The following is a 23793-nucleotide window of genomic DNA, read 5'->3' as shown; positions in this document are numbered from 1 at the left end:
CGCTAATAAATACAACAATTTAGATGAAATGGACGGGTTCCTGGAAAGACATGAACAACCAACCTTGACTCAAGAAGAAATAGATGACCTCAACAAACCAATCACAAGTAAAGAAATTGAATCAGTCATTCAAAAGCTTCCTAAAAAGAAAAGTCCAGGACCAGATGGCTTCACATGTGAATTCTATCAAAAATTCCAGAAAGAATTAGTACCAACTCTCCTCAAACTCTTCAAAAAAATCGAAGTGGAGGGAAAGCTACCTAATTCATTCTATGAAGCCAACATCACCCTCATACCAAAACCAGGCAAAGATATTACAAAAAAAGAAAACTACAGACCAACCTCTCTAATGAATATAGATGCAAAAATCCTCAACAAAATTCTAGCAAATCGAATCCAACAACACATTAAAAGAATTATACATCATGACCAAGTAGGATTCATCCCAGGTATGCAAGGATGGTTCAACATAAGAAAATCAATTAATGTAATACACCATATCAACAAATCAAAGCAGAAAAATCACATGATCATCTCAATTGATGCAGAGAAGGCATCTGACAAGATTCAACATCCTTTCCTGTTGAAAACACTTCAAAAGATAGGAATACAAGGGAAATTCCTTAAAATGATAGAGGGAATATATGAAAAACCCACAGCTAATATCATCCTCAATGGGGAAAAATTGAAAACTTTCCCCCTAAGATCAGGAACAAGACAAGGATGTCCATTATCACCACTATTATTGAACAACGTGTTGGAGGTTCTAGCCAGAGCAATTAGACAAGAAAACGAAATACAAGGCATCAAAATTGGAAAGGAAGAAGTAAAACTATCACTGTTTGCAGACGATATGATACTATACGTCGAAAACCCGGAAAAATCCACAACAAAACTACTAGAGCTAATAAATGAGTACAGCAAAGTAGCAGGTTACAAGATCAACATTCAAAAATCTGTAGCATTTCTATACACTAGTAATGAACAAGCTGAGGGGGAAATCAAGAAACGAATCCCATTTACAATTGCAACTAAAAGAATAAAATACCTAGGAATAAATTTAACTAAAGAGACAAAAGACCTATATAAAGAAAACTACAAAAAACTGTTAAAAGAAATCACAGAAGACCTAAATAGATGGAAGGGCATACCGTGTTCATGGATTGGAAGACTAAATATAGTTAAGATGTCAATCCTACCTAAATTGATTTACAGATTCAATGCAATACCAATCAAAATCCCAACAACTTATTTTTCAGAAATAGAAAAACCAATAAGCAAATTTATCTGGAAGGGCAGGGTGCCCCGAATTGCTAAAAGTATCTTGAGGAAAAAAAACGAAGCTGGAGGTCTCACGCTGCCTGACTTTAAGGCATAATATGAAGCCACAGTGGTCAAAACAGCATGGTATTGGCATAAAGATAGATATATCGACCAATGGAATCGAATAGAGTGCTCAGATATAGACCCTCTCATCTATGGACATTTGATCTTTGATAAGGCAGTCAAGCCAACTTACCTGGGACAGAATAGTCTCTTCAATAAATGGTGCCTAGAGAACTGGACATCCATATGCAAAAGAATGAAAGAAGACTCATACCTCACACCCTATACAAAAGTTAATTCAAAATGGATCAAAGATCTAAACATTAGGTCTAAGACCATAAAACAGTTAGAGGAAAATGTAGGGCGATATCTTATGAAACTTACAATTGGAGGTGGTTTTATGGACCTTAAACCTAAAGCAAGAGCACTGAAGAAAGAAATAAATAAATGGGAGCTCCTCAAAATTAAACACTTTTGTGCATCAAAGAACTGCATCAAGAAAGTAGAAAGACAGCCTACACAGTGGGAGACAATATTTGGAAACGACTTATCAGATAAAGGTCTAGTATCCAGAATTTATAAAGAGATTGTCCAACTCAACAACAAAAAGACAGCCAACCCAATTACAAAATGGGAAAAAGACTTGAACAGACACCTCTCAGAAGAGGAAATACAAATGGCCAAAAGGCACATGAAGAGATGCTCAATGTCCCTGGCCATTAGAGAAATGCAAATCAAAACCACAATGAGATATCATCTCACACCCACCAGAATGGCCATTTTCAACAAAACAGAAAATGACAAGTGCTGGAGAGGATGCGGAGAAAGAGGCACATTTATCCACTGTTGGTGGGAATGTCAAATGGTGCAACCACTGTGGAAGGCAGTTTGGCGGTTCCTCAAAAAACTGAATATAGAATTGCCATATGACCCAGCAATACCATTGCTAGGTATCTACTCGAAGGACTTAAGGATAAAGACACAAACGGACATTTGCACACCAATGTTTATAGCAGCGTTATTTACAATTGCAAAGAGATGGAAACAGCCAAAATGTCCATCAACAGAAGAGTGGCTAAACAAACTGTGGTATATACATACGATGGAATATTATGCAGCATTAAGACAGAATAAACTTATGAAGCATGTAATAACATGGATGGACCTAGAGAACATTATGCTGAGTGAGTCTAGCCAAAAACTAAAGGCCAAATACTGTATGGTCCCACTGATGTGAACCAACATTCGAGAACAAACTTGGAATATGTCATTGGTAACAGAGACCAGCAGGAGTTAGAAACAGGGTAAGATAATGGGTAATTGGAGCTGAAGGGATACAGAATGTGCAACAGGACTAGATACAAAAACTCAAAAATGGACAGCACAATAATACCTAATTGTAAAGTAATCATGTTAAAACACTGAATGAAGCTGCATCTGAGCTATAGGTTTTTTTTTGTTTGTCTGTTTGTTTGTGTCTTTTTTTTCTTTTCCCTTTTTTTACTATTATTATTATTTTTATTTTTTTCTCTATATTAACATTCTATATCTTTTTCTGTTGTTTTGCTAGTTCTTTTCCTAAATCGATGCAAATGTACTAAGAAATGACGATCATGCATCTATGTGATGATGTTAAGAATTACTGATTGCATATGTAGAATGGAATGATTTCTAAATGTTGTGTTAATTTCTTTTTTTTCTTTAATTAATAATAAAAAAAACTGAAGGAGGTGAAATCTGTTACAATCTTTACTGAAACTCTTGAAGGCTATCTTTATTGTTTTTTCTACAATGTGTGAAATATAGCGATCTTTAGGGAGAAAAAGGCAGCTTTTAAAAAGTACATTTGACATAGACATACACACAAATTGAAAATTAGTGGGGCATAAGTACAAACAGAAAATGAGAACTGGGAAGGTAAGTCCCTTCCCTTAGATCTTCACATGGTTTTCTCTCCTTCATGTCAATCAAGACTGTGCTCAAATTTCATCTAATAGAAATCTTTTCTGACCCAGACTATCCTGTTCATTGCTTGTTTTCTCAGTGCTTGGCATGTGATAGGTGCTAAATATTTGCTTGAATGAATGAAAACTAATATGAAGTCTGTGCTCATAGGAAATAGCAAAAGGCCCTATACAGTTGCTAGTGATATAACACAAATTTTGTGTGTATGAATTTCCTAGCAGCCAATGAACTAAAGGAAACAATGTTAGTTACATGATATAGAGTAGTCACGAAAGAAAACTGTGCCAGTAAAAAAAGTCCACCTGTTTCTGGAGGACAAAAACATTTTCTCTTGAAGCTCCATGGGAGGGCATTTTTTTAGGTATCGAATAAGGCTCTCAGGGTGAAATTATCAGCAAGGAGTTTTACAGGGCTATTTCTTACTATATTACTCAAGTATGCTGAGAGGCATCATGCTAAACCACAATTAAATTTTACAGAAGCTAAATCTATGTAGAGAAAGTGAGTATCAGCCTTCTGGATCATGAGCTTCCTGAGTGCAAGAACCATGTCTGACCCACTCCTACTTTTGACACTACTCTTGACACACATCCTACTTTTAGCTGCTCATTCTCACAAAGATCAGAGAAATACATATCAGAGAAGCACAAAAGTTAGAACAGGATTTAAAGGCCATTTGTTCTAATATGTAACAGTGGAGCTGAAGAAACTCTGTTTAGAGACAGATGCCCAGAGTCATTAAGCTGTTAGAAGCAGATAAAATATGAAGACTCAGTCCATGATTCACAAAATAGAATTCTGCCTACACCATCATGCTGTCCACTTTACCAAGCCAGGCCATGAAGTTAACGTTTAATACAGTCATTACTTTCTGTGTTTTGTTTTTTATAAAATCATCTTTTGAAGAATAACTGGATGTTTAATTAGAAACACAACTTGATCATTTCCACAATTCCCTCACTATATTTAAAAGTCTCACAGCACACTGTCAAAGCCAGTCTACAATGAATTTTTAGGGCAGAAACAGGAGATATGTGTTTAACATATTTCACTATGTTCTAGTATCTTAAAAAACTCCTAATAGCCAATCTGATATTTTAAAATATTTCACAGCTTGAAACAAAAACTGGAATTGTTACTATGGCAAATTTGAGTAATAATAACCCTTCTAGAAATAAACCATTTATACACTTGCAATGAGCTATATCTGAACACACGACTGTAGAAACAAATCATCTACTGAACGATTAGGTGAATTTCAAATGTCTTAGATTTCTAAGAGCTGTCTTCATGAATATTGTGAAATTGATATAAATACAAACTTTAGTTTTACTTAGATTAACTGCTTTAACTCAATACTGAGTTTTCTCATTTCTTGGTACATTTAACCTAGGTTTCTGTGGTCTAATACTTTTGTGAAAAAAAAAATAGGGATGATATTAAGTTAGTTGGTCTACTGTACAAGATCAAAAATCTTTTCCTATTTAAATTCTCAGTATAATTGCTTGATCATCACTTTAGCAAATGACCCAAATCTATTCATTTGTATAAAGCAGAATTAAATAAAAGCTTACCATGATGTTTAAAGCATTTCAAGTGGTAAGAACTACATAACTGTTCACTCACTGGTATGTATACAATAAAATATTTAAGTAAAAAAATTTACTGAAGGCAAATCTCTCTACCATAAACCTTAGACATTATGTCCAAGTTACCTGAAGGTTTTAGAACAGAGGCTAGCAAACTACTGCCCCAGGGCTAAATCCTACCTGCCCCGTATTTTATTGGATGGTCATGATGCACAAAATATTTATTATCGGGCCCTTTACAGAAAGAAGTTTACTGATCCCATCTCTACCTTATACCAAGCACAAAAATTAACCCAAATGGAATGAAGAGTTAAATATAAGTGCTAAAACTATAAAACTCTTTGGACTTCATCAAAAGTAAAAATATTTGTGCTTAAAAGTACACCATAAGAAAATGATAAAGTACAAGGAATGGGAAAAATATTTGCAAATCACATAACTGATAAGGGTCTGGAATCCAGAATACAAAAGGAACAATTGTAACGCAATAATAAAAAGACAAATAACCTAATTAAAAAATGAGCAAAGGATGTGAACAGGTATTTTTCCAAAAAAGATTTACAAATAGCCAATAAGCTTATAAAAAGATACTCTACATCACTAGCCATCAGGGAAATACAAGTCAAAACTACAGTAAGATACCACTTCATACCCACTGGGAAGATTATAATGAAAATAAAAAAAACATACAATAACAAGTATTTGAGAGGATGTGGAGAAACTGGAATCTTCATGTACCATTGATAGGAATGTAAAATGATGTAGCCACTTACATAGCCTGGCAATTCTTCAAAAGATTCGACCTAAGAGTTACTGTATGACTAAACATTTCCACTCTTAAGTTTATACCCAAGAGAAATAATGTCCACACACAAACTTGCATGCAAACATTCACAGTGGCAAAAAGTAGAAGTAACTCAAATGTCCAAGAGAATGTGGCATATCCATATAGTAGAATATTATTTGGTCATAAAAAGGAATGATGCACTGATACATGCTATAACCTGGATGAATATTGAAAACATTATGCTATGTGACAGATGCCAGTGAAAAAAAAGCACATGTTATATGATTCCATTTATTAGAAATGCTCAGAACAGGCAAATCTATGCAGACAAATAGTAGATCAGTGGTTGCCAGGGGATGGGAGGGGGAAGAGTGGGGAGTGACTGCTAAAAGGAATGCAATGTCTTCAGGGGTGATGAAATGTTCTAAAACGGATTGTGATTGTACAACTATATGAATATAGTAAAACCACTGAATTTAACACTATATGGATAAGGTATAAATGGTATGTCAATTGTATCAATGAAGCTGTTACCCTCTTTTGTTGCTCAGACGTGGCCTGTCTCTCTAAGCCAACTCAGCAGGTGAACTCACTGCTCTTGCCACTATGTGCGACATGATTCCCAGGGATATAAATCTCCCTGGCAACGTGGGACAGGACTCCCAGGATGAGACCCAGCATCATGGAATTAAGAATGCCTCTTTGACCAAAAGGGGGAAGAGAGAAATTTTAAACAGAGTCAAGAGGTTCTCCTGGAAGTTATTCTTATGGTATACTAGAGTGGCTAAACGATGGTATAACTATATAGCTTTCACAATGTGACTGTGTGATTGTGAAAACTTTGTCTGATGCTCCTTTTATCCTGGGTATGGGCAGATAAGTAAAATAAATAAGGACAAAAAAAATAAATAATAGGGGGGTAAACAGTAAAAAAAAATGAGAAGACTGAAATACTAGTGGTCAATGAGAGAGAGGTAAGTGGTATGGGATGAATGGGGTTTTCTGTTTTTTCATTTCTTTTTCTGCGGTGATGCAATTTTTCTAAAAATGATCACAGTGATGAATATACAACTATGCAATGATACTGTGAGCCACTGAATGGACTGTATGTATGTGAAGATTTCTCGATAAAAATATTTAAAACAAAAAATTAATATTTTTTTTAAAAAGCTGTTACACACAAAAAAATTGACCCCAGTTCTAGAATCTTGCTGTAAATCATTCAATTAAGTTGCTGATACCTTGTACTTTTCCTATTTAATTGTAATTTATTTTGATAAATTTTCCCTCATGTATTTGAAAGGGCAAAAATATGTATTTTAAAAGTACAGAGAAACTGGATATTGCACTTATATGCTATTTAACTCTAGCCTTGAGAAACTCCAATAGTAAATATTAATATTCATATTTTTATTGGCCCTTTCTATAGGCATCCAAATGTAATCTCCTTCATTTCATCAACCTTGCTGAATAAAGAGAGACCTTATTCCCAACATAATACTGGTTTAGCTCCTATGACAGATTCCCTATACCTAGGACTGATAGTTCAAGCTGGAAAAAACAACCGAATCAAGTTTGTTTTACTGAGGTAAAAGGTGATTATTAGCCATGAACATTATCTTCAAACTGAACTTTTACATGGTGGCACAAGGTAGACAAGGGAAACCACCCTGGCTGTAGGCAGAGGGGAATTCATAGCCTCTTCCTTACCCACGGTACTTCTGTGGACTCGCCTGAACAATGATTTCCAAACACCAGTGCAGGCAGGATCCAAAAAAATCAGTTGGAAAATTAAAAATACAAATTTTGGGGCCCCCAACCCAGATCTACTGAATCAGGCTCTGGAAGTAGGGCTGGCATAGTGATGCCTCTTTTGACACTCATTTAATAACAGAATAAGGGACTTTGATTATACTTGTTTCTGTATGGTATTTAATGCAGAAATATTGTTTTAATTGGCTCCTACTCTACAAATTGGGCTATGGCGTCAGAGATCATCTGCTTATCTCCAGATTCTGAATGGACATCTCTTTGCAGAGTGGGGAGGGCGAGGTGCTGTTATACTCACTGTCCCTATACTGCCTCACTTCTGATGGGTGGAGAATCTTTAGTAATACAGACAAGGAGTGTAAAAGAAACTCATCAGCATTCTTAGCATTCTCCTTCATTAGCTACTTCCACTGGCTTGCAGTATGGAGGTCTGATCTGTCTCCTGTTACAACTGAAATATCCTATGTTTTCTCTTTAAGGGAGATGGACAGTTTATCACCCAAACTCAAACACTCTCAAGACTTTTCAATTCTGGTACAGGCTTCCCCAGATAGAACTTTCTCAAACCAGTAATATGCAAATTCAAGTACGTCAATCTTTCATTTTCACATCAAATCATTTCCTTATCTTCACTATCTTGGACTTTGGTAAGCTTCACAAAATCAGTATGAAAGTAACCGAGCCTTTAGAATTAATTTTCTTCCAGGAATCTATTCTGTGCTCACCTTTGGACCTATTAGTTTATCTGCTGTCATTTTAGCAAACAGTTCTGCTGTTTGTGCTCGAACCTGTGGATGTGTTGAATTGCAGAACATATCCAATAAATAAATCAAAGCTCCTATGAAGGAAAAAAAAGTTTATATTAAGCATAAAGACTATGACTTTTCTAATCAGTAGAACTGATTTTCAATCCTATGTAAAGTAAAATTGTATTTCAGCCCAATGGAATTTGATTTGTTTTTATCTGTAAGAGTTCCAAAGCATTTTTCTAATTTTCAGAGTGTACACAACAGCTCAAAATAACCTTCTTTATATTAAGCATGTTTGGATGAGAAAGCACTCCATACGTTACCCTTTGCCATTGCTTCTTTGATTATTTTTGTACTTGATGTCAAAGCATAAAGAGTTTCCAGAACAAGCTGACGACCTACAGAGAAAAAGACATTTCAAGGTATGCATCATCATGTTTACTGGGCATCAACTCTTTGCCAGGCATTCAACTAGGTGTTCTATACAGGGTATGGAACACAATAACCCGTGAGAGATATCATGGCCATGTTACAAATGAGGAGGCTCACACTCAGTTTAACCAGTCCAAGGCTTCACACCTAGTGAACTTTTTTATCTATGTCTGTTGACTCTAAGATCCATACTCATAACCACTATGCATACTGGCTTTCAACATCATTTTTCACTGCACATTCAAAGTCTTCTCACCTCCTGATACTCTGGAGATACTGTCTTAGGGAAAAGAAAAAGAAGAGAGTAGGTGTGCTGGTTTGAAAGGACGTATGTTCCCTAGAAAAGCCATGTTTTAATCTAAATCCCATTTCATAAAGGCAGAATAATTCCTATTCAATACTGTATGCTTGAAACTTTAATCAGATCATCTCCCTGGAGATGTGATTTAATCAAGAGCGGTTGTTAAGCTGGATTAGGTGACAACATGACTCCACTCATTTGGGTGGGTCTTGATAAGTTTTTGGAATCCTGTAAAAGAGGAAACATTTTGGAGAATGAGAGAGATTCGGAGAGAGCAGAGAATGATGCAGGACCATGAAGCAGAGAGTCTACAGCCACCTTTAGAGATGAAGGAGAATGCCTCCCGGGGAGCTTCATGAAACTGGAAGCCAGGAGAGAAAGCTAGCAGATGACACTGTGCTCGCCATGTGTCCTTCCAGCCCAGAGACAAACTGTGACTGTTTCCACCATGTGCCTTCTCACTTGAGAGATGCTGAACTTCATCGGCCTTCTTGAACCAACGTACTTTGGATGCCTTTGATTGGACATTTCTATAGACTTGCTTTAATTGGGACATTGTCTCAGCCTTAGAACTGTAAACTAGCAACTTACTAAACTCCCCTTTTTAAAAGCCATTCTGTTTCTGGTATATTGCATTCTGGCAGCAGCAAACTAGAACAGTAGGATATAGCAGCTGCAAGACACTGTTCCCCTCTGAGGCCTAACATCATCCTTTTGGACATAGCCTGTGGCATCCCTCAACCCTTGTCACTGCAATATGACATGTAAGTATGCTGGGCTATTGAACTTTACTCTTCTAGAATTAAATGGGAATGACAGAGCAGTAACCAAAAGAGTAAAGGAATGACAAAGTGAAGGCTGAGACAGAAGGAGGAGGAGGAGTAAAACAATGACAACAGAGGCTGGTCGCTGTGCTGTGCTATGTTAACATGCAGGCAAATAAACATTCAAAAGGAGATTCCTAGGAGACGCAAAACCTACTTCTTTGAAAATCCACTATTTTCCTAACATAGTTCCAAAGGAAAAGAAGCCTTTGAGAGGACAGAGAAAGATTTGAAACTGGATGTACATATCGTTCCTTAAGCAAACGGTGTAAGATATATAATTTAGTCTAAAATACCAATCTTAGCACGGTAAGCTAAGAAATCTAAATATCACCTATTTTACCTGTTAAAATACTGACTGGACCATGTAAGTCAGGTATGAATACAAAATTACACTTTCAAGCCATGATTTCTGTAATACACTTTATCAACCAGTTTAGTTTGCATTGTTTGAAGCTTCACAAAGCTTTTAAAAACCAAGACAAAAGAAAAAAGAAAACCCAACTAAGGTTGTCGATATGGGGAAAATAATCTGTAAATAAATTTTAAAAGTTGCCATTTTAAAGAGATATTTCAAACATGTTATTTATCCAAGAAACCAAAATTATTCAATGGAAATTCACAATTCCATTCAATTTAGCAAACTTAAATGAAGCACCTAACATGTGTGAGACACTGAGGCATAAGATGAATGAATGAGACAGGGCTCCTGGTCCAAGTAGGTGGGGAGATGTGAAGCTAAGACTAATATGACTTCCAAGGAGTTGGCAAAACCAATTGAGAATATTTTGATGCTTAGTGGTAAGGCTGAAGATATATTTGAGATGCCAAAAAAATTCAATAATCCTGCCTTTGAAAAGCAATCTCAAGGTTGGTTCTAGCACACCTACTATTCTAAACTACTTTAAACTAGATAATCATGCAGTTTTGAACAGCGTAGGATGTTTTCAAGAAATCAGGTTGGTATATTTTTAAAACTGATTTTGCCTTGGTGGTAAGTATCAGCATGAAATCAGTAAAATACAAACTATGCAGGATTGAATTTTAAGCTGAACGCAATGTGATCTTTACCTCAAGAATGTTTTTATCATCCTAGAGCAATTATTATTATTTTGGCACGGGCAGGCTCTAGGAACTGAACCCAGGTCTCTGACAAGGCAGGTGAGAATTCTGCCACTGAACTACTGGTGCACTGCCCTAGAACAATTATGTTTTGTTTTGTTTTTTTTCCTTCTTTTTTGCATGGGCAGGCACCAGGAATCGAACCTAGGTCTCTGGCATGAGAGGCAAGAACTCTGCCTGCTGAGCCACTGTGGCCTACCCTAGAACAATTATGCTTTTATCTTTATGGATCACTAATCAATTCTCAATTTCTTATGTATAGATTATAGTTAGTTAATTGAAAAGCTTAACTTATTTTCCTTTATTCGTACTGCTTTTGGACCTTTTTACCCCCAACTTTGAAATATGATATAAGAAATGCAAAATAATTTTATTAATCTAAAATATAATTATGAAGACAAATATAATGTAAAGAATACCACTTAAAATATTCCAAAACTAAGCGTGGATGACATTATGTCTGCGGTTTTACATCATTTATAAAACTGTCCCCCTTCTATGGGTTGTCCATGCCATATTTTCAAAAATTCCATTTATGGATATACGTACTTGATGGCAATGAATGTAGAAGAGCCAACAAATTGGACAAAACCATTGATTCCGCAATATTATTGACACAATCTTGGTTAGATGTCACAATATTCACAACCTGAAAATTAATCATCAGGATAATTAAGAGACCTAAACCAAATTAAGTCATGTAGGATTTACAAAAGTGAGAAAAACACTGGAAGACAAAGTATTTAATTTTGAGAGAAGAGTTTAATTTTAAAAGATTGACTTTATTACCTTGATTTCTTAAGATATAAAAATATTAATGCTTAAGTATGTATTACATACATCCATTCCTATTAATTTAGAGGTAAGAGTTAAATATAATGATCAAACAGTTTCAGCACTCAATTACACCATGAGGCTTATAAGAGGTCTTTAATCCTATACCAGGATATTCCAGGACTATGGTGGATATTGTAGAACTATTGTGGACTGCTTTTTCCAATCAAAGTTACAAAGTGCTTAAAAGAATTATGTGGGAAAGCATGGTTTTTAATCAGAAGAACAAGCTCTTTAAGATTTTTGACCAATTTAACATTTATTATCCTATTAAAAATGTTTTAAACCAAACTGCAATATAAGAATATGTTATAAAAATCATTGCTAAACCACTCTAAACCTGTTACTAAATGGCTGATTCTGGTGTTCTCTGTGATAAACTATACGTGGTACAATGAGCAGGATCACTCCGGGTCACCCATACGATGAGCCAGCCAGGGACTTCCTGTCTTTCCTACGGGAAAAGGCTGCACCTAAACAGCTTTCTCATGGAATGAGTGGCTTCATTCCTTCTAAAGGAAGGGCCTCTAACTTCTCTTGGACTTCTGAGGCTCATACATTCTTTTTTTACTTTTTTTATTGTATAGTATAACATACATACAAAGCAAAGAAATAAAAAAGCAATAGTCTTCAAGCAGTTTTCAAAAAGTAGTTATAGGATGGATCCCAGAGTTTGTCATGGGCTACCATATGATCCTCTCATATTTCTCCTTCTAGCTGCTCTGGAATATAGGAGGCTACAGGGTTTAAATATTTTTTTATCATCACAATTGACTTTTTTTTCTTCTTTTTTTTTGTAAACAATAACATATATACAAAAAAGGTATAAATTTCAAAGCACCACCACAATTAGTTGTAGAACATATTTCAGACTGACATGGGTTACAATTTCATCATTTTAGGTTTTTACTTCTAGCTGCTCTAAAATGCTGGAGACTAAAAGAGATATCAATTTAATGAGTCAGCATTCATATCCATTTGTTAAGTCCTATCTTCTATATATAATTCCACCATCACCTTTGATCTTTCCATACCTCTCTTTGGGGTTGTTTGGACTATGGCAATTCAAAATCTTTGATATTGGAAGGGTCTGCCACTAATATGGGGTAGGGAGATGAACTATCTGATGTTCTGGAGAGGCTGGGCTAGGTTTCAGGACTTATCTGGACCAGGGACCCATCTGGAGGTTGTAGGTTTCTGGAAAGTCACTCTAGTGCCTGGAACCCTTGTGAAATCTTATCTATTGCCCTAGGTGTTCTTTAGGATTGGCTGGAATGGTCCTGGTTGGGGCTGGCAGGCTATGACAGTAGCAAGGTCTAACTGAAGCTTGCGGAAGAGCAACCTCCAGAGCAGCCTCTGGACTCTGAACTCTCTCTGCCACTGATACTTTATTAACTACACTGTTTTCCCCCTGGCTCACAGGTTCTTGACAGCTGGCTTTTCTATACAACCTCTGTTAATCAGCATCACACTGCAAGTTGTCTATTTATAACCCTCACCATAAAGGCTGCTTTTATGCTAGACCTATAAGGAGGGAGAAAAACAGACTGGGAAGGAGTAGGATCCATCCTCTAGAATGTAAACCCACAGTGTCTATTTAGCAGAGTGCCCTGACCTCAACATGCCTTTCTGTGGGAATGAGAGATCAGGGAACCCTTGCTTAGGCTTCTTGCAGACCTGTTACTGCTAAGCTTCCCCAGTAAAGTCTATTTCTTAACCCCCACCAAAGGACATTATTCAATTCATTCCAATCTGTGATGCCGGAGAGAATGTCATCACAAAGGGGAACACCTTGAATGACACTGTGCAGTATATACTCTTCCCAGTGAGCAAGTTAATTCAAAATTAAAAAACATAGTCAAAGATGAAAAAAAAGATTAAAAAAAAAAAAGGCTACATACATACTTCCGTTCAATTTCAAATGAAGATTATTCAAAGCTTCAAACCATATATAGTAAGGGGTAGGAAAGACAACATGCTTTAGGAAAAAACACTTTTACCTCTAAAGCCAATTGTTGTACTTGACCAGCTCCATGGACTCGGAGAAGAGAAAATATTAACTTAAAGTGCCCAATGCATTCACTTTCAGAGCCTAAGAAATAAAAATAAAATGGTTATTTCTTATTTTCAAGAGATATTCTAAATTACAGATCTTCAGAAAACCAATACACTCCATTGTTTACTGTTAATTTTAAGTCTCTGATAACCCTTTTAAACATTGTGACATTGAGTGGAGTATCTCTAAGCATCAGTGAATCTTAAAAGGCAAAAAGCAAAATATTGGAGTTTTTAAGGTTTATTTTGTTTTTGTTCCCATCCCACTCCCTTGCAGTCAGGCTAAAAAACAGAACTTCATCAAATAATCTAAATATGGCTCAGAAAAATGAAGTTGTAAGGCTGTGTTTTTCCTCTTTCCCTCTATACCTTTGGGTTACCCCTCAACCTAATTATGTTTTGGAAGAGTTCGACTTAATTTGGCTTTTAAGCAAGACTTGTTTAGACTTGATACTTCAAAACTATATATACTATCACCATCATCATAAAAGTTGATTAAATTTCAAGGTTTTCTTCAGCATATGTTTCCTGCTGCTATATGGCAGGTAGAAAATACCATGTAATTTGTAGTCTTTTGAGAGCTTAGGAAATAAATAAATGGGTCACTAAGACCCACACCTTCAACTTACAGAGTCTGAGACTACTCTAAATCCACTGTTTTTAAATTCATTTTCAAACCACTTCTTAGCAACTAAAAACTGTCCTGAATACATCGATGAAGAACAAATCATACTTTCAAATTATAAAATAGTATAAAATAGTAATCTTGATGCATAAATGTTACAGATGGTATAAAATAAAATTTCTGGATAGTTGCTTCCCAAATTTTTTACATATTCCAAATCAAGGCTGTTTTACGGCAATTTGCTTTGACCCTAATATACTACTATTAACATTCTTTTGTGCCAACTCTAAATAAGAAATCAAGTTTTGTTCAGATTTTAATAAGATGGCCATTAATACCATCCCAATGTATAGCCTGGAAATAAGTCACTTTTCCTAACATCATTTACTTACTATTGATAAATATTGGTTATTTTATTTGAAAAAATTTTTGGCAATGTAAGTTGTTATAAAAGTAAGAATTTTGATAGTATTTCAAATAAGTACCCAAAAGGTTACAATAAGAAATGTTAATTTAAAAAGACCTGATGTCTTCAACTAATTTAAATTGAATTTGAATTGTTTTAGATTTTTACATTCTGTACTTGTTATCAAATCAATGTTATCAAAACTAGAATTGGAAGGTTTCAGAATTTCACCCATCCATTACCCTGAAGTCAGCTAGGGTGTAACATTTTGGAAAATGTCCTCTTAAAGAATGGGAACTCTCAACTTTTTATTATTTCAGTTTTTTTTTTTTTTTTTTTTGCATGGGCAGGCTCCAGGAATCGAATCCAGGTCTCTGGCACGGCAGGCGAGAATGCTGCCACTGAATTACCGTTGCCCGCCGTTTATTATTTCAGTTTTTAAACACCAAAAACTTCAGGTAGTTTTTAAAAAATATGAGTGCACATGTGCATATGGCACTGTGTTAGAGACCAGAGAAAAGGTGAAAATAAGACCAACTAATAAGCATAATTGAAGCACCTCTACTTGGTGTGTCAACATTTCATCAATTTGAAATTTTATATTATCAAATTATTCTGCCTTTTTAACTTATTTAAACTCACTTTCTTCTAAGCTATGAATTTTTCCAAACATGGTGCCCTGAGTTTCTAAGTCATTATAATGTAAAACATTATAGGGTCAATTTCCCTTAACGCTACACCAAGTATAATTTTCTCTGAGTTTTCCTAATAAAATTAAGAATTAGAATGTTTAGGGCTCTTCTATTGCAGGCTTTTTACTGATCAAGGGTATAGTCACACACCTGGATTATATTTTATGACATTTCTTAGAGCTTCCAAAGCCATTTCCACTCTTGGCAAACGGTCTCCATGTTGCTCTGACTCCACTTTTGCAGCATGTGTGATGGCCATGAATGTGTGGAGGTACTGGGCCTGGGAGCCTACATAATCCAAGAGACTTGCAGCAAATGCTTTCGGAACCTAAGTCAAGCAGAGAAATATTTTAAAACACTGTGCCCTCAGAAATAACCTATAATGAAAACTGTACATCAAAGGAAAATACTCTCAGCTATGTAAAGTGAATACGAACGATTAAATTATACATATACACAAACACATTAATTTATAAAAGAAGGTGAGGAGCAGATGGACAGCAAACAAAAGCCAACTGCATTAGCAAGTATTTCTCAACTATTTTCACCCAGGCATTTGAGTGATCTGATACTTTCCCAATCAGTACATTAGTTTATCAAATCTGAAGCTGAAGTGTCTCTTCCCTTTTACCAAGTAACTGCCTACATGATAGTTAACTTCCACAATTTGCCTATATTTTTGCTTGTTTGGTTTTTTGCCTATATTTTTATAATTTAAAAATTATATCTATTTAGAACACAAATTCAAAGGACAGTTTTCAAAGAGACTTCATAAATCACTTAACACATTCTACTTAACAGTTATTTATGTATATTATTCTGTGATAAAAAATACACATACACACATGGTTCAGTAAATTCCTTTTTTTTCCCTTAAGGGCAAGCTATAAAACAAAGGCTTAATTCTTTTCTCCCTATAAACCAACCACCAACTCCGTCCTAATATCTCTGCAAAAAACTGAAAAACAAAAGCCATGCAACAACCACAAAAAATTCTACATGATCCTTAAGTACTAAGAATAAAAACAAGCTCCTCATTTGCTTTTAGAAGTGATTAGAATTATCATAAGTGATGACCTGATATGACTACAGTCACTTTCTAAAATATCCCTTTACTCCGTACATGCTATATTTTCTTTTAATAAAAGGCCAAAAGAAGACTTGTGTGTGTGTCTGGTGTCCTATTCCATATGATGAAGTGACCATGTGGCTGACCACTGTCAGGTCTCTTTTCACATCCAAAAAAGACTTTTTTTTTTTGGAGGCATATATAAACAACATAATTGGGGTAGCAACATACATAAAACATAAGGACCAGGTAGGCAAGGAATAATTTCTTATTCATAAACTTTATAAAATTCAGTTCTTCAATATTCAAGATAATGAGGCTCAAAAGCTATCAACGGTTATCCCATCATATATCCAGGTGAGTATACACATTTGGCAAAGAACAGGTATTATTTCAATACATACAGTAAGAATAAACAAGTAGCTTTCAATAACAAGTTATCAAAGATAACGACAAAACTAAAACTAGAGCGCTTACTTCAAGTTGGAAAGTAGGGACTTCATTATACACCCTAACAAAAATCTCCCCCACAATAAGTTCTTTGGCATGATCACTGTAGACAAAGTCTGATCCATAAGTTTTGTCACAATCACCCTTTTAAAAAAAGACAAAGAGGCTGTTAGATGTAAATCAGAATCCTTAATGTACGGTTTATAAATATATCCATATTCAGTTTAATGACTTAACAGACAAATAGCTTGAGAAAGTGACTGGGGAAAACTGTGGTGCGACATGTCTCAGCAGTCAATGCAATGCAATGTCAATCAGTACTACTGATTCTGGAATAGGCAAGTAGGCACAGAGTTACATTTGCATTTTTTAGTCCAAAGGTTACTCTAACTCATTTCAAAATTTCAAAAGATTATAGAGGTCAGTCAATGACGCATCTTAGAGCTAGAATTCACAAAGCAAGTATGATACATGCTCTTCTCATTCCACTCAGCAGGCGTTTGACCTAGTCAGATGCAGGGTTTTGTAGCTGAGGAATAAACACATTTGGTATGGGTTTTAAAAAGGAATACATTGAATGAAAGTTATGGAAAACAGAGTCGCTGTATAAAAATAGACAGAGTCATTCCGTAAGCTGACAAATCAAGAACAATCTTAATTTAAGGAAATGGAGCAAGACAGAAAAAGAAGAATGGGAGAAAATGTTCCATTAAGGATAGACTGCAATCACAGGGAATTTAGACTGGACTGAAATAACATGAAATAAATTGTAAAGTGCTGAACAAAGAGACGATGTCATTAGTACTGTTGTGCTAAAAAGACAGATGGTGTATAGAAACGTGAGACCTGTCCTTCTCCTTAGTCTTGCAAGTTTCAAAAATGTTATCAAATGAGTACTGGGGTACTATCACAAAATGAATTAAAAAACAGATTCTGGAATTCCATCCCCCATTACATATTATCGACAGCCCCTTCCTTCCAACATGAAAAAGTTAGAATGGGCATAGCCCAAATACTCCTAAACAGTGGGAGAAAAATCGAAGGTGATGATGGAGTTATACAGAGAAGGTAGGGTTTAACAAATGAGTTGAGTGCTGAATCACTATACTGATATTTCTTTTAGGCTCCAGTACCCTAGAGCAGCTAGAAGTAAAATATTAAAATTGCAGAAATGTAACCCATACCAAAATTAATTGTTCTACAACTAATTATTATGATGTACTTTGAAATTTATTGCTTTTTTGAATATATATATATTTCACAACATATGAAAAATGTTAGAAAAAAAGAGATTCTGGATAATAAACAGTGATAGGTATTCTTTAGTAAATTCCAAAGTCACAAACCCAAATTGTCTTCTAACTATAAGAGCCAGCAATCTAGTATATGGATTATCCAGACCTCTTTATATCTCCTATTCTATTGTCGTTTGTTTTTCACATGACTTATCAACTTCTCCACTTCGAGGTGGCATGGTAAGAGAAATTATTCAATCTTGATACCAGAAAGCAACCTTGATTTATTGAGAAAAAGAGGCCGAAGTGAATAATTAAAACAGATTTTAAAAATGTGGTTAAATAGAAGACTGCTGTAAGTAAGTGGTAACAAGAGCAAACAATCTTAATGTTGGTACTGTTAAATACAGCATGAATGCTATTCTTGAATGGGCCAAATATTAGGTGGCAAAAAGCTAAGGGGTTGGATTAACTCCAAATTCAGAACTGCTTCTCTTTATGACTACTAGGCTATAATTCTAGTAATTCCCCATGATAAGTTGCAGAAGAAATTTATGAAACAATAACATACTTTTTTAATCATGTTTTCTTGCTGGAATTCAAGAAATTCAAGTAGTTCTGCTCTTGTAGAATTGTTCCAAATTAAATAGGGGTTCTCTGTGTTGCTATTAAGCATCTTCAAAATCTAGGAGACAGAATATTATTTTTGGTAACACTTAGGAAAAGAAAATAATGATAGAAGTCATAATTTATTAAAATCATTTACTCTATGCCAGGTATTGTAATGCATACCTTTGCATAAATCTGAAAAATCCTAACAAGTTTAGTGATGTGATCTATTTTGAAGCTGTGAAAAAACAAGGCTGAGAGAGATCAATGATTTGTACCAGGTCTTACAATCTGTAAATGGTGAAACTAGGATTCAAATTTGAGTCTGTCTGATATCAACACTCTTCACATTTGCTTTGCTACAGTGAAATAAGGTATTTTATACTAAAGCACTTCATAAAAACTCAGTAATGATAAGCTTAAAAAAACTCATTACACACTACCTTTATATACATATATTCAAAATAAAATCAAGTTTTCATGAAGCATGCCCCTAGCAAGGGAAGTAAAATTTATGAGCAGAGATTCAGTACAGATTTTCATGGCCAAATTCTGAATCAAACTGCATTAAGTACTTGCAGAGGTATAGATTATGACTGCTTAGCTATCCAATGTGCTTTCCCTTTGTTTAGCTCCCCCCAAGTGAAAGTATAAACATAAGCATTTAATTCTTCTCTTTAATTTTCAAATAAAAATAATCTTTTACATTTTATGTTTACAGAGTTCTATGCTGTGAAAGGCAATTTCACAATCCATTTTCCAAACCTATACTCTAAACCTATGAAGTAAAAACAAAGGGTTTTGCCTCCATGTTATACATAAGCTCTGCAATCCTTGCCTTCAAATAGTTAACTACTAGTTAAGTAAAATGATTGAAAACATATGGTTAGGAGATTTTAAAACTTTGAGACACTGAAGTTTAAAATAAATTTTACAAAATCTAGATGGAGCTTATGGCAAAAACTAATTCTGAAATGTTACTCATTTTTATTATTACTTCTTCTGCTGTAGAAATTAATCAGCAACATCAGGTATGTCTGAAAGGATGTTTTCAGTCAGCAGAACGCACCACATCAGTGCGCACAAAGTCCAGGAAAAGAACGAGGCTCATGACAGGCATCTAAGGCGCCTTCCTTACTCAGTGGCAGTGAAATGCATTGCTGGCACTAAAAACGGACCCAATCAGATTGGATTACAAAACAAAGGGGCTGTTTAAATTCTAAAAGTACTTTAAATCTTGGAAACTGGAGGACTTTTTTTTTCATTATAAATATAATACATGTTCATTAGAGAAAATACTGTGAAATAAAAATAGCCTGTGATTCTGCTATTCAGGGATAACTACCATTAACATATTGGTACAGAAAATTCATCATCTATGCATCCATTCATTTTTTTAATACCAAAAATGGGATCTAGCTTCTTTCCATTTAATGAATTCTTGTAGATAATCTAATTCTCTATTGCTAGAATCTTAGATTATTCCTCAACAATTCTCATGAAAAAAACATACAGGTTATGAGCTCTGCCAAGATCATACTTACTTGTGTCATTTGTGTATGTGTGTATTTACTTCTAAAATGTCAGCAGAGTGTAAATAAGCCATACTTAAAGGAAACACTAAGAATTAGACTCTTGTACACTGACTCTCAGTATTCTACCAACTGTGAAACACCATCCCAAGTTAATACTCTTGCTCCATCATTTGTATTTAAGCTTAGTAAGAAGAATTAGAGTGGGCTCCACACTGAGAAATGTGCAGTTAATTTACCCTCTACTGTTCTTCTGGAGCTGATATCATTAGCATCAATCCACAATAAACTGAAGTTCTTGGCTAAGAGATAAGCTTGTAAACATTTTCAATTTTTAGGTTCCCTAGGGCACTCTGCATAGTTGTGTTTCTTTACCACTTAAAAGACCTTGCACTATTCATCACAACCCAGGCTATGTCTGTAAACTTATTTCAAAATCTCTAAAGCACATACCTCAGTAGCGCTAACCACAGCAAGTTTTCGAGCAACATAGGGTGTCAACATGCCAGCTAAACTTTTCCTTATGGTTGGATTCTCTGGGGTTGCTTGATCTTCAGCCAGATAGCCTCCCAGTCGACTTAGAGCACGGACACTCAGTTTAGCAAGACTATTGGCAACTTCCTGTTGCAAAAAATTAAGGAGTTAAAGTAGGTCTGTTATCTTGCATAGATAACATACTTTCTGGAATTAAATCTGTATGGAACATATTTAAGGAGCAGAAAACAAACAAAAAAGGACAATAGTCTCTATTATCAATGTCTGAAAGTTTATGCAACAGAGCTTATTCCTTTATTTATAGGAAAGACCACTGGGGCCTATGGACTCATTTATATCCGATAAAACAGCTTACAGGTAACTGGAAGAGTACACTGGGGGGGGGCGATGGGAAAGGGAGACTTTCCAGCTACCTTTGCACACAATGACGATATGAAAGTGAATGAGAAAGAAAGAGACAGAAAAAATAGCTATAAAAATAAGACAAATACTCATGTGTTTGGGGGAGAAAGCCTCAAAGTCCAATGGTATCATTTTATTTCCCTGAATTATACAACCAAATACTTCTAATCATAAAGGTGATTCTGAGTAATCTAGAAAAGATTAAATTATGCCCAGTATATGCTATTGCACATTCTATTGCCTTTGAACCCTGCCAGAATAAATGCTTACAACAAAAGTTATCTTCAAAAACAGTTTATCCCCTGGGAGCTCTAAATAGCTGAAGCTTTGTTTCACATTAATTTGTATTAATCTAGGTATGGGTTCAAATTCAATATTAAAGAACTGGTAAAGTTACCTGCTGATTTGTTTCTTCACTTTTCTGAATGCCACTTTCTTCTAGCGTGTAGTCGTAATTAAACAGATAACCAAGCAGATGCCACAAAATTCCAGCCTGAAATAGGTGTGTCTGTAGCCAGAAATCCACAGCAAAAGAACTGACACATTCTACGCCAACAGCAGCCACCCGTGGAATACTCTGAGAGGATAAGAAAAACAGAACTAATTTATAGGGTTAAAGAAAAATTTCCAAGAGGAAACGCAAATCAAAACTACAACGACATGCCAATTCACATACACTAGAAGGGCTACTATTAAAAAAAAAAAAAAAGGAAAATAAGAAGGGCTAGTGAAATATAGAAAAAACTGGAACTTCTGTACACTGTTGGTAGTAATGTAAAATGGTTCTACTATGAACAACAGTTTGGCAATTCCTTAGTAAGTCAAACAAAGAATTACGATATGATTTAGTTAATTCCACTTCTGGGTATATACACCAAAGAACCGAAAAAAGGGACTCAAAACAGATACCCACACACCCACGTTCACAGCAGCATAATTCACAATAGCCAAAAGGTGGAAAAACAAACCAAATGCCCATCAACAGATGAGTGGATCAACATAAAATGGAAGGTTATGCAGCAGTAAGACAAGGTTATGACATCCTAAAGCACATGACAAGATGGATGAGCCTTGAGGATATAATGCTGAGTGAAGTTAGCCAGACACAAAAGGACAGATACGGTATGATTTCACTTTTATGACCAGCACAAAGGTATAAGCAGAGGTTATAACACAGAATACATAAAAGTTACACAGAAGCTAGAGATGGGTGTACCATTAGCTAATAAGGTTGAACTCCAATGTAAGGGAATACATAGGAGTGAAGGTGATTCTCTAGTGGGTTAGAAGTGATGTTACCATACTGAAGATGAACAAGATTGAAAGGGGTTGTATAGAACTACGTGTCCCACTCATTCACACTAGAAATATGAATGTGTTCTCATAAGAATTACTTTAAAGACATGATTACTGCATAAAGAGTGTATAAGTCCAGGGTACATGGAGAAAACTGCTATTGCATGCTATGAGCTATGTTCAAAAGGAAACCATCAGCACTACCACAGCAACAACAGAAGTAAACAATGGGATGAGGGACAAGAGTGATTTCCTATTAGGCAAGGGTGTGTTTATTGGTTTTCTGTCTCACGGGAACAATGAAATTATCTAAAATTGAGAATGTTGATGGACTGTGAACTTTGGGCCCTCTACACGATGCCCAACAAATGCAGGTGGCTGAAGGATGCACTGACAGAGAAGTATATTGGCGAATGATGGTGGATACTTATGAACGAAGTTTGGGCTGCTACAAAAACGAACAAAGTCGTGAGGGATGCAATGATATGAATGAACATGTGGGACATTCGGTGAGACAAAATAAGCCAGAAACAAAAAAACAACAATGGTATGGTCACCTTTAGAAAATGCTTATAAGAAAACAGGGGCCTAGATTGTAAGCTTTTAGAGCAGACACATCAAGTCCGGAATGGTGATTATTATTTCTGGATTTTGAGAGGCTGTTATATATATATATAACCTGATATTTAGAGATAAGAATAAAGCCAAATAGGTTGGGGTTAAAGTAATTCAGAACATAGGGGTAAGGAAGGCAGTGTCTATAGTTCAGAATCACACATACTCTTTGAGACCAATGGAAGAAAGGTTTATATGATCTGGAACTGAAATTTTTTGTAGTGCATAACCTAATTCAAACTATCTGTATAGCTCATTTGAACAACTGAAACACACGAAGTCCAGAATAAGAAAGAGGTGCTTTAATCCTGTATAGAGTACAGTAATGCCAGGAAATATCCTAGAGTATATTAAGCAGATAATCAAAAAGTATTGGCAAAGTCCCCTGTGGGAGGGGGGAAAGACTATGGAAGTATTAAACCTTACTATCAGGGAATCCCGATACTGTGCCAAACTTTAGGGATACCCAAATCAATAGGCCATGCCCATGATTATGAGGCTTATTTTTGTGAAGCTTATGAGGTAGCAGAGAAGCTTAGACTACCTATAGGCATGCCGAAGAGTTACTTCTGGAGGACCTCTGTTGTTGCTCAGATGTGGGCCCAGTCTCTCT

The 23793-nt window shown here is 35.5% G+C and overlaps 1 protein-coding gene across 1 annotated transcript in view; it reads right to left on the bottom strand.

Moving 5' to 3' along the window:
- DNAJC13 (DnaJ heat shock protein family (Hsp40) member C13) overlaps nt 1-23793 on the bottom strand; it is a 151421-nt gene that overhangs the window by 16845 nt on the left and 110783 nt on the right. Inside the window, exons 40-48 of the mRNA XM_077130133.1 lie at nt 21667-21846; nt 20826-20993; nt 18803-18916; nt 17024-17140; nt 15628-15805; nt 13700-13791; nt 11415-11514; nt 8510-8584; nt 8163-8275 (exon numbers count right to left, since the gene is read on the bottom strand). Of these exons, the coding sequence (XP_076986248.1) occupies nt 8163-8275; nt 8510-8584; nt 11415-11514; nt 13700-13791; nt 15628-15805; nt 17024-17140; nt 18803-18916; nt 20826-20993; nt 21667-21846 (1137 nt within the window). The remainder of the gene's footprint in view (nt 1-8162; nt 8276-8509; nt 8585-11414; nt 11515-13699; nt 13792-15627; nt 15806-17023; nt 17141-18802; nt 18917-20825; nt 20994-21666; nt 21847-23793) is intronic.

The sequence above is a fragment of the Tamandua tetradactyla genome, chromosome 15, assembly GCF_023851605.1.
Source record: "Tamandua tetradactyla isolate mTamTet1 chromosome 15, mTamTet1.pri, whole genome shotgun sequence".
Lineage (NCBI taxonomy): Eukaryota > Metazoa > Chordata > Mammalia > Pilosa > Myrmecophagidae > Tamandua > Tamandua tetradactyla.
This window is presented reverse-complemented; position numbering and strand designations above follow the sequence as displayed.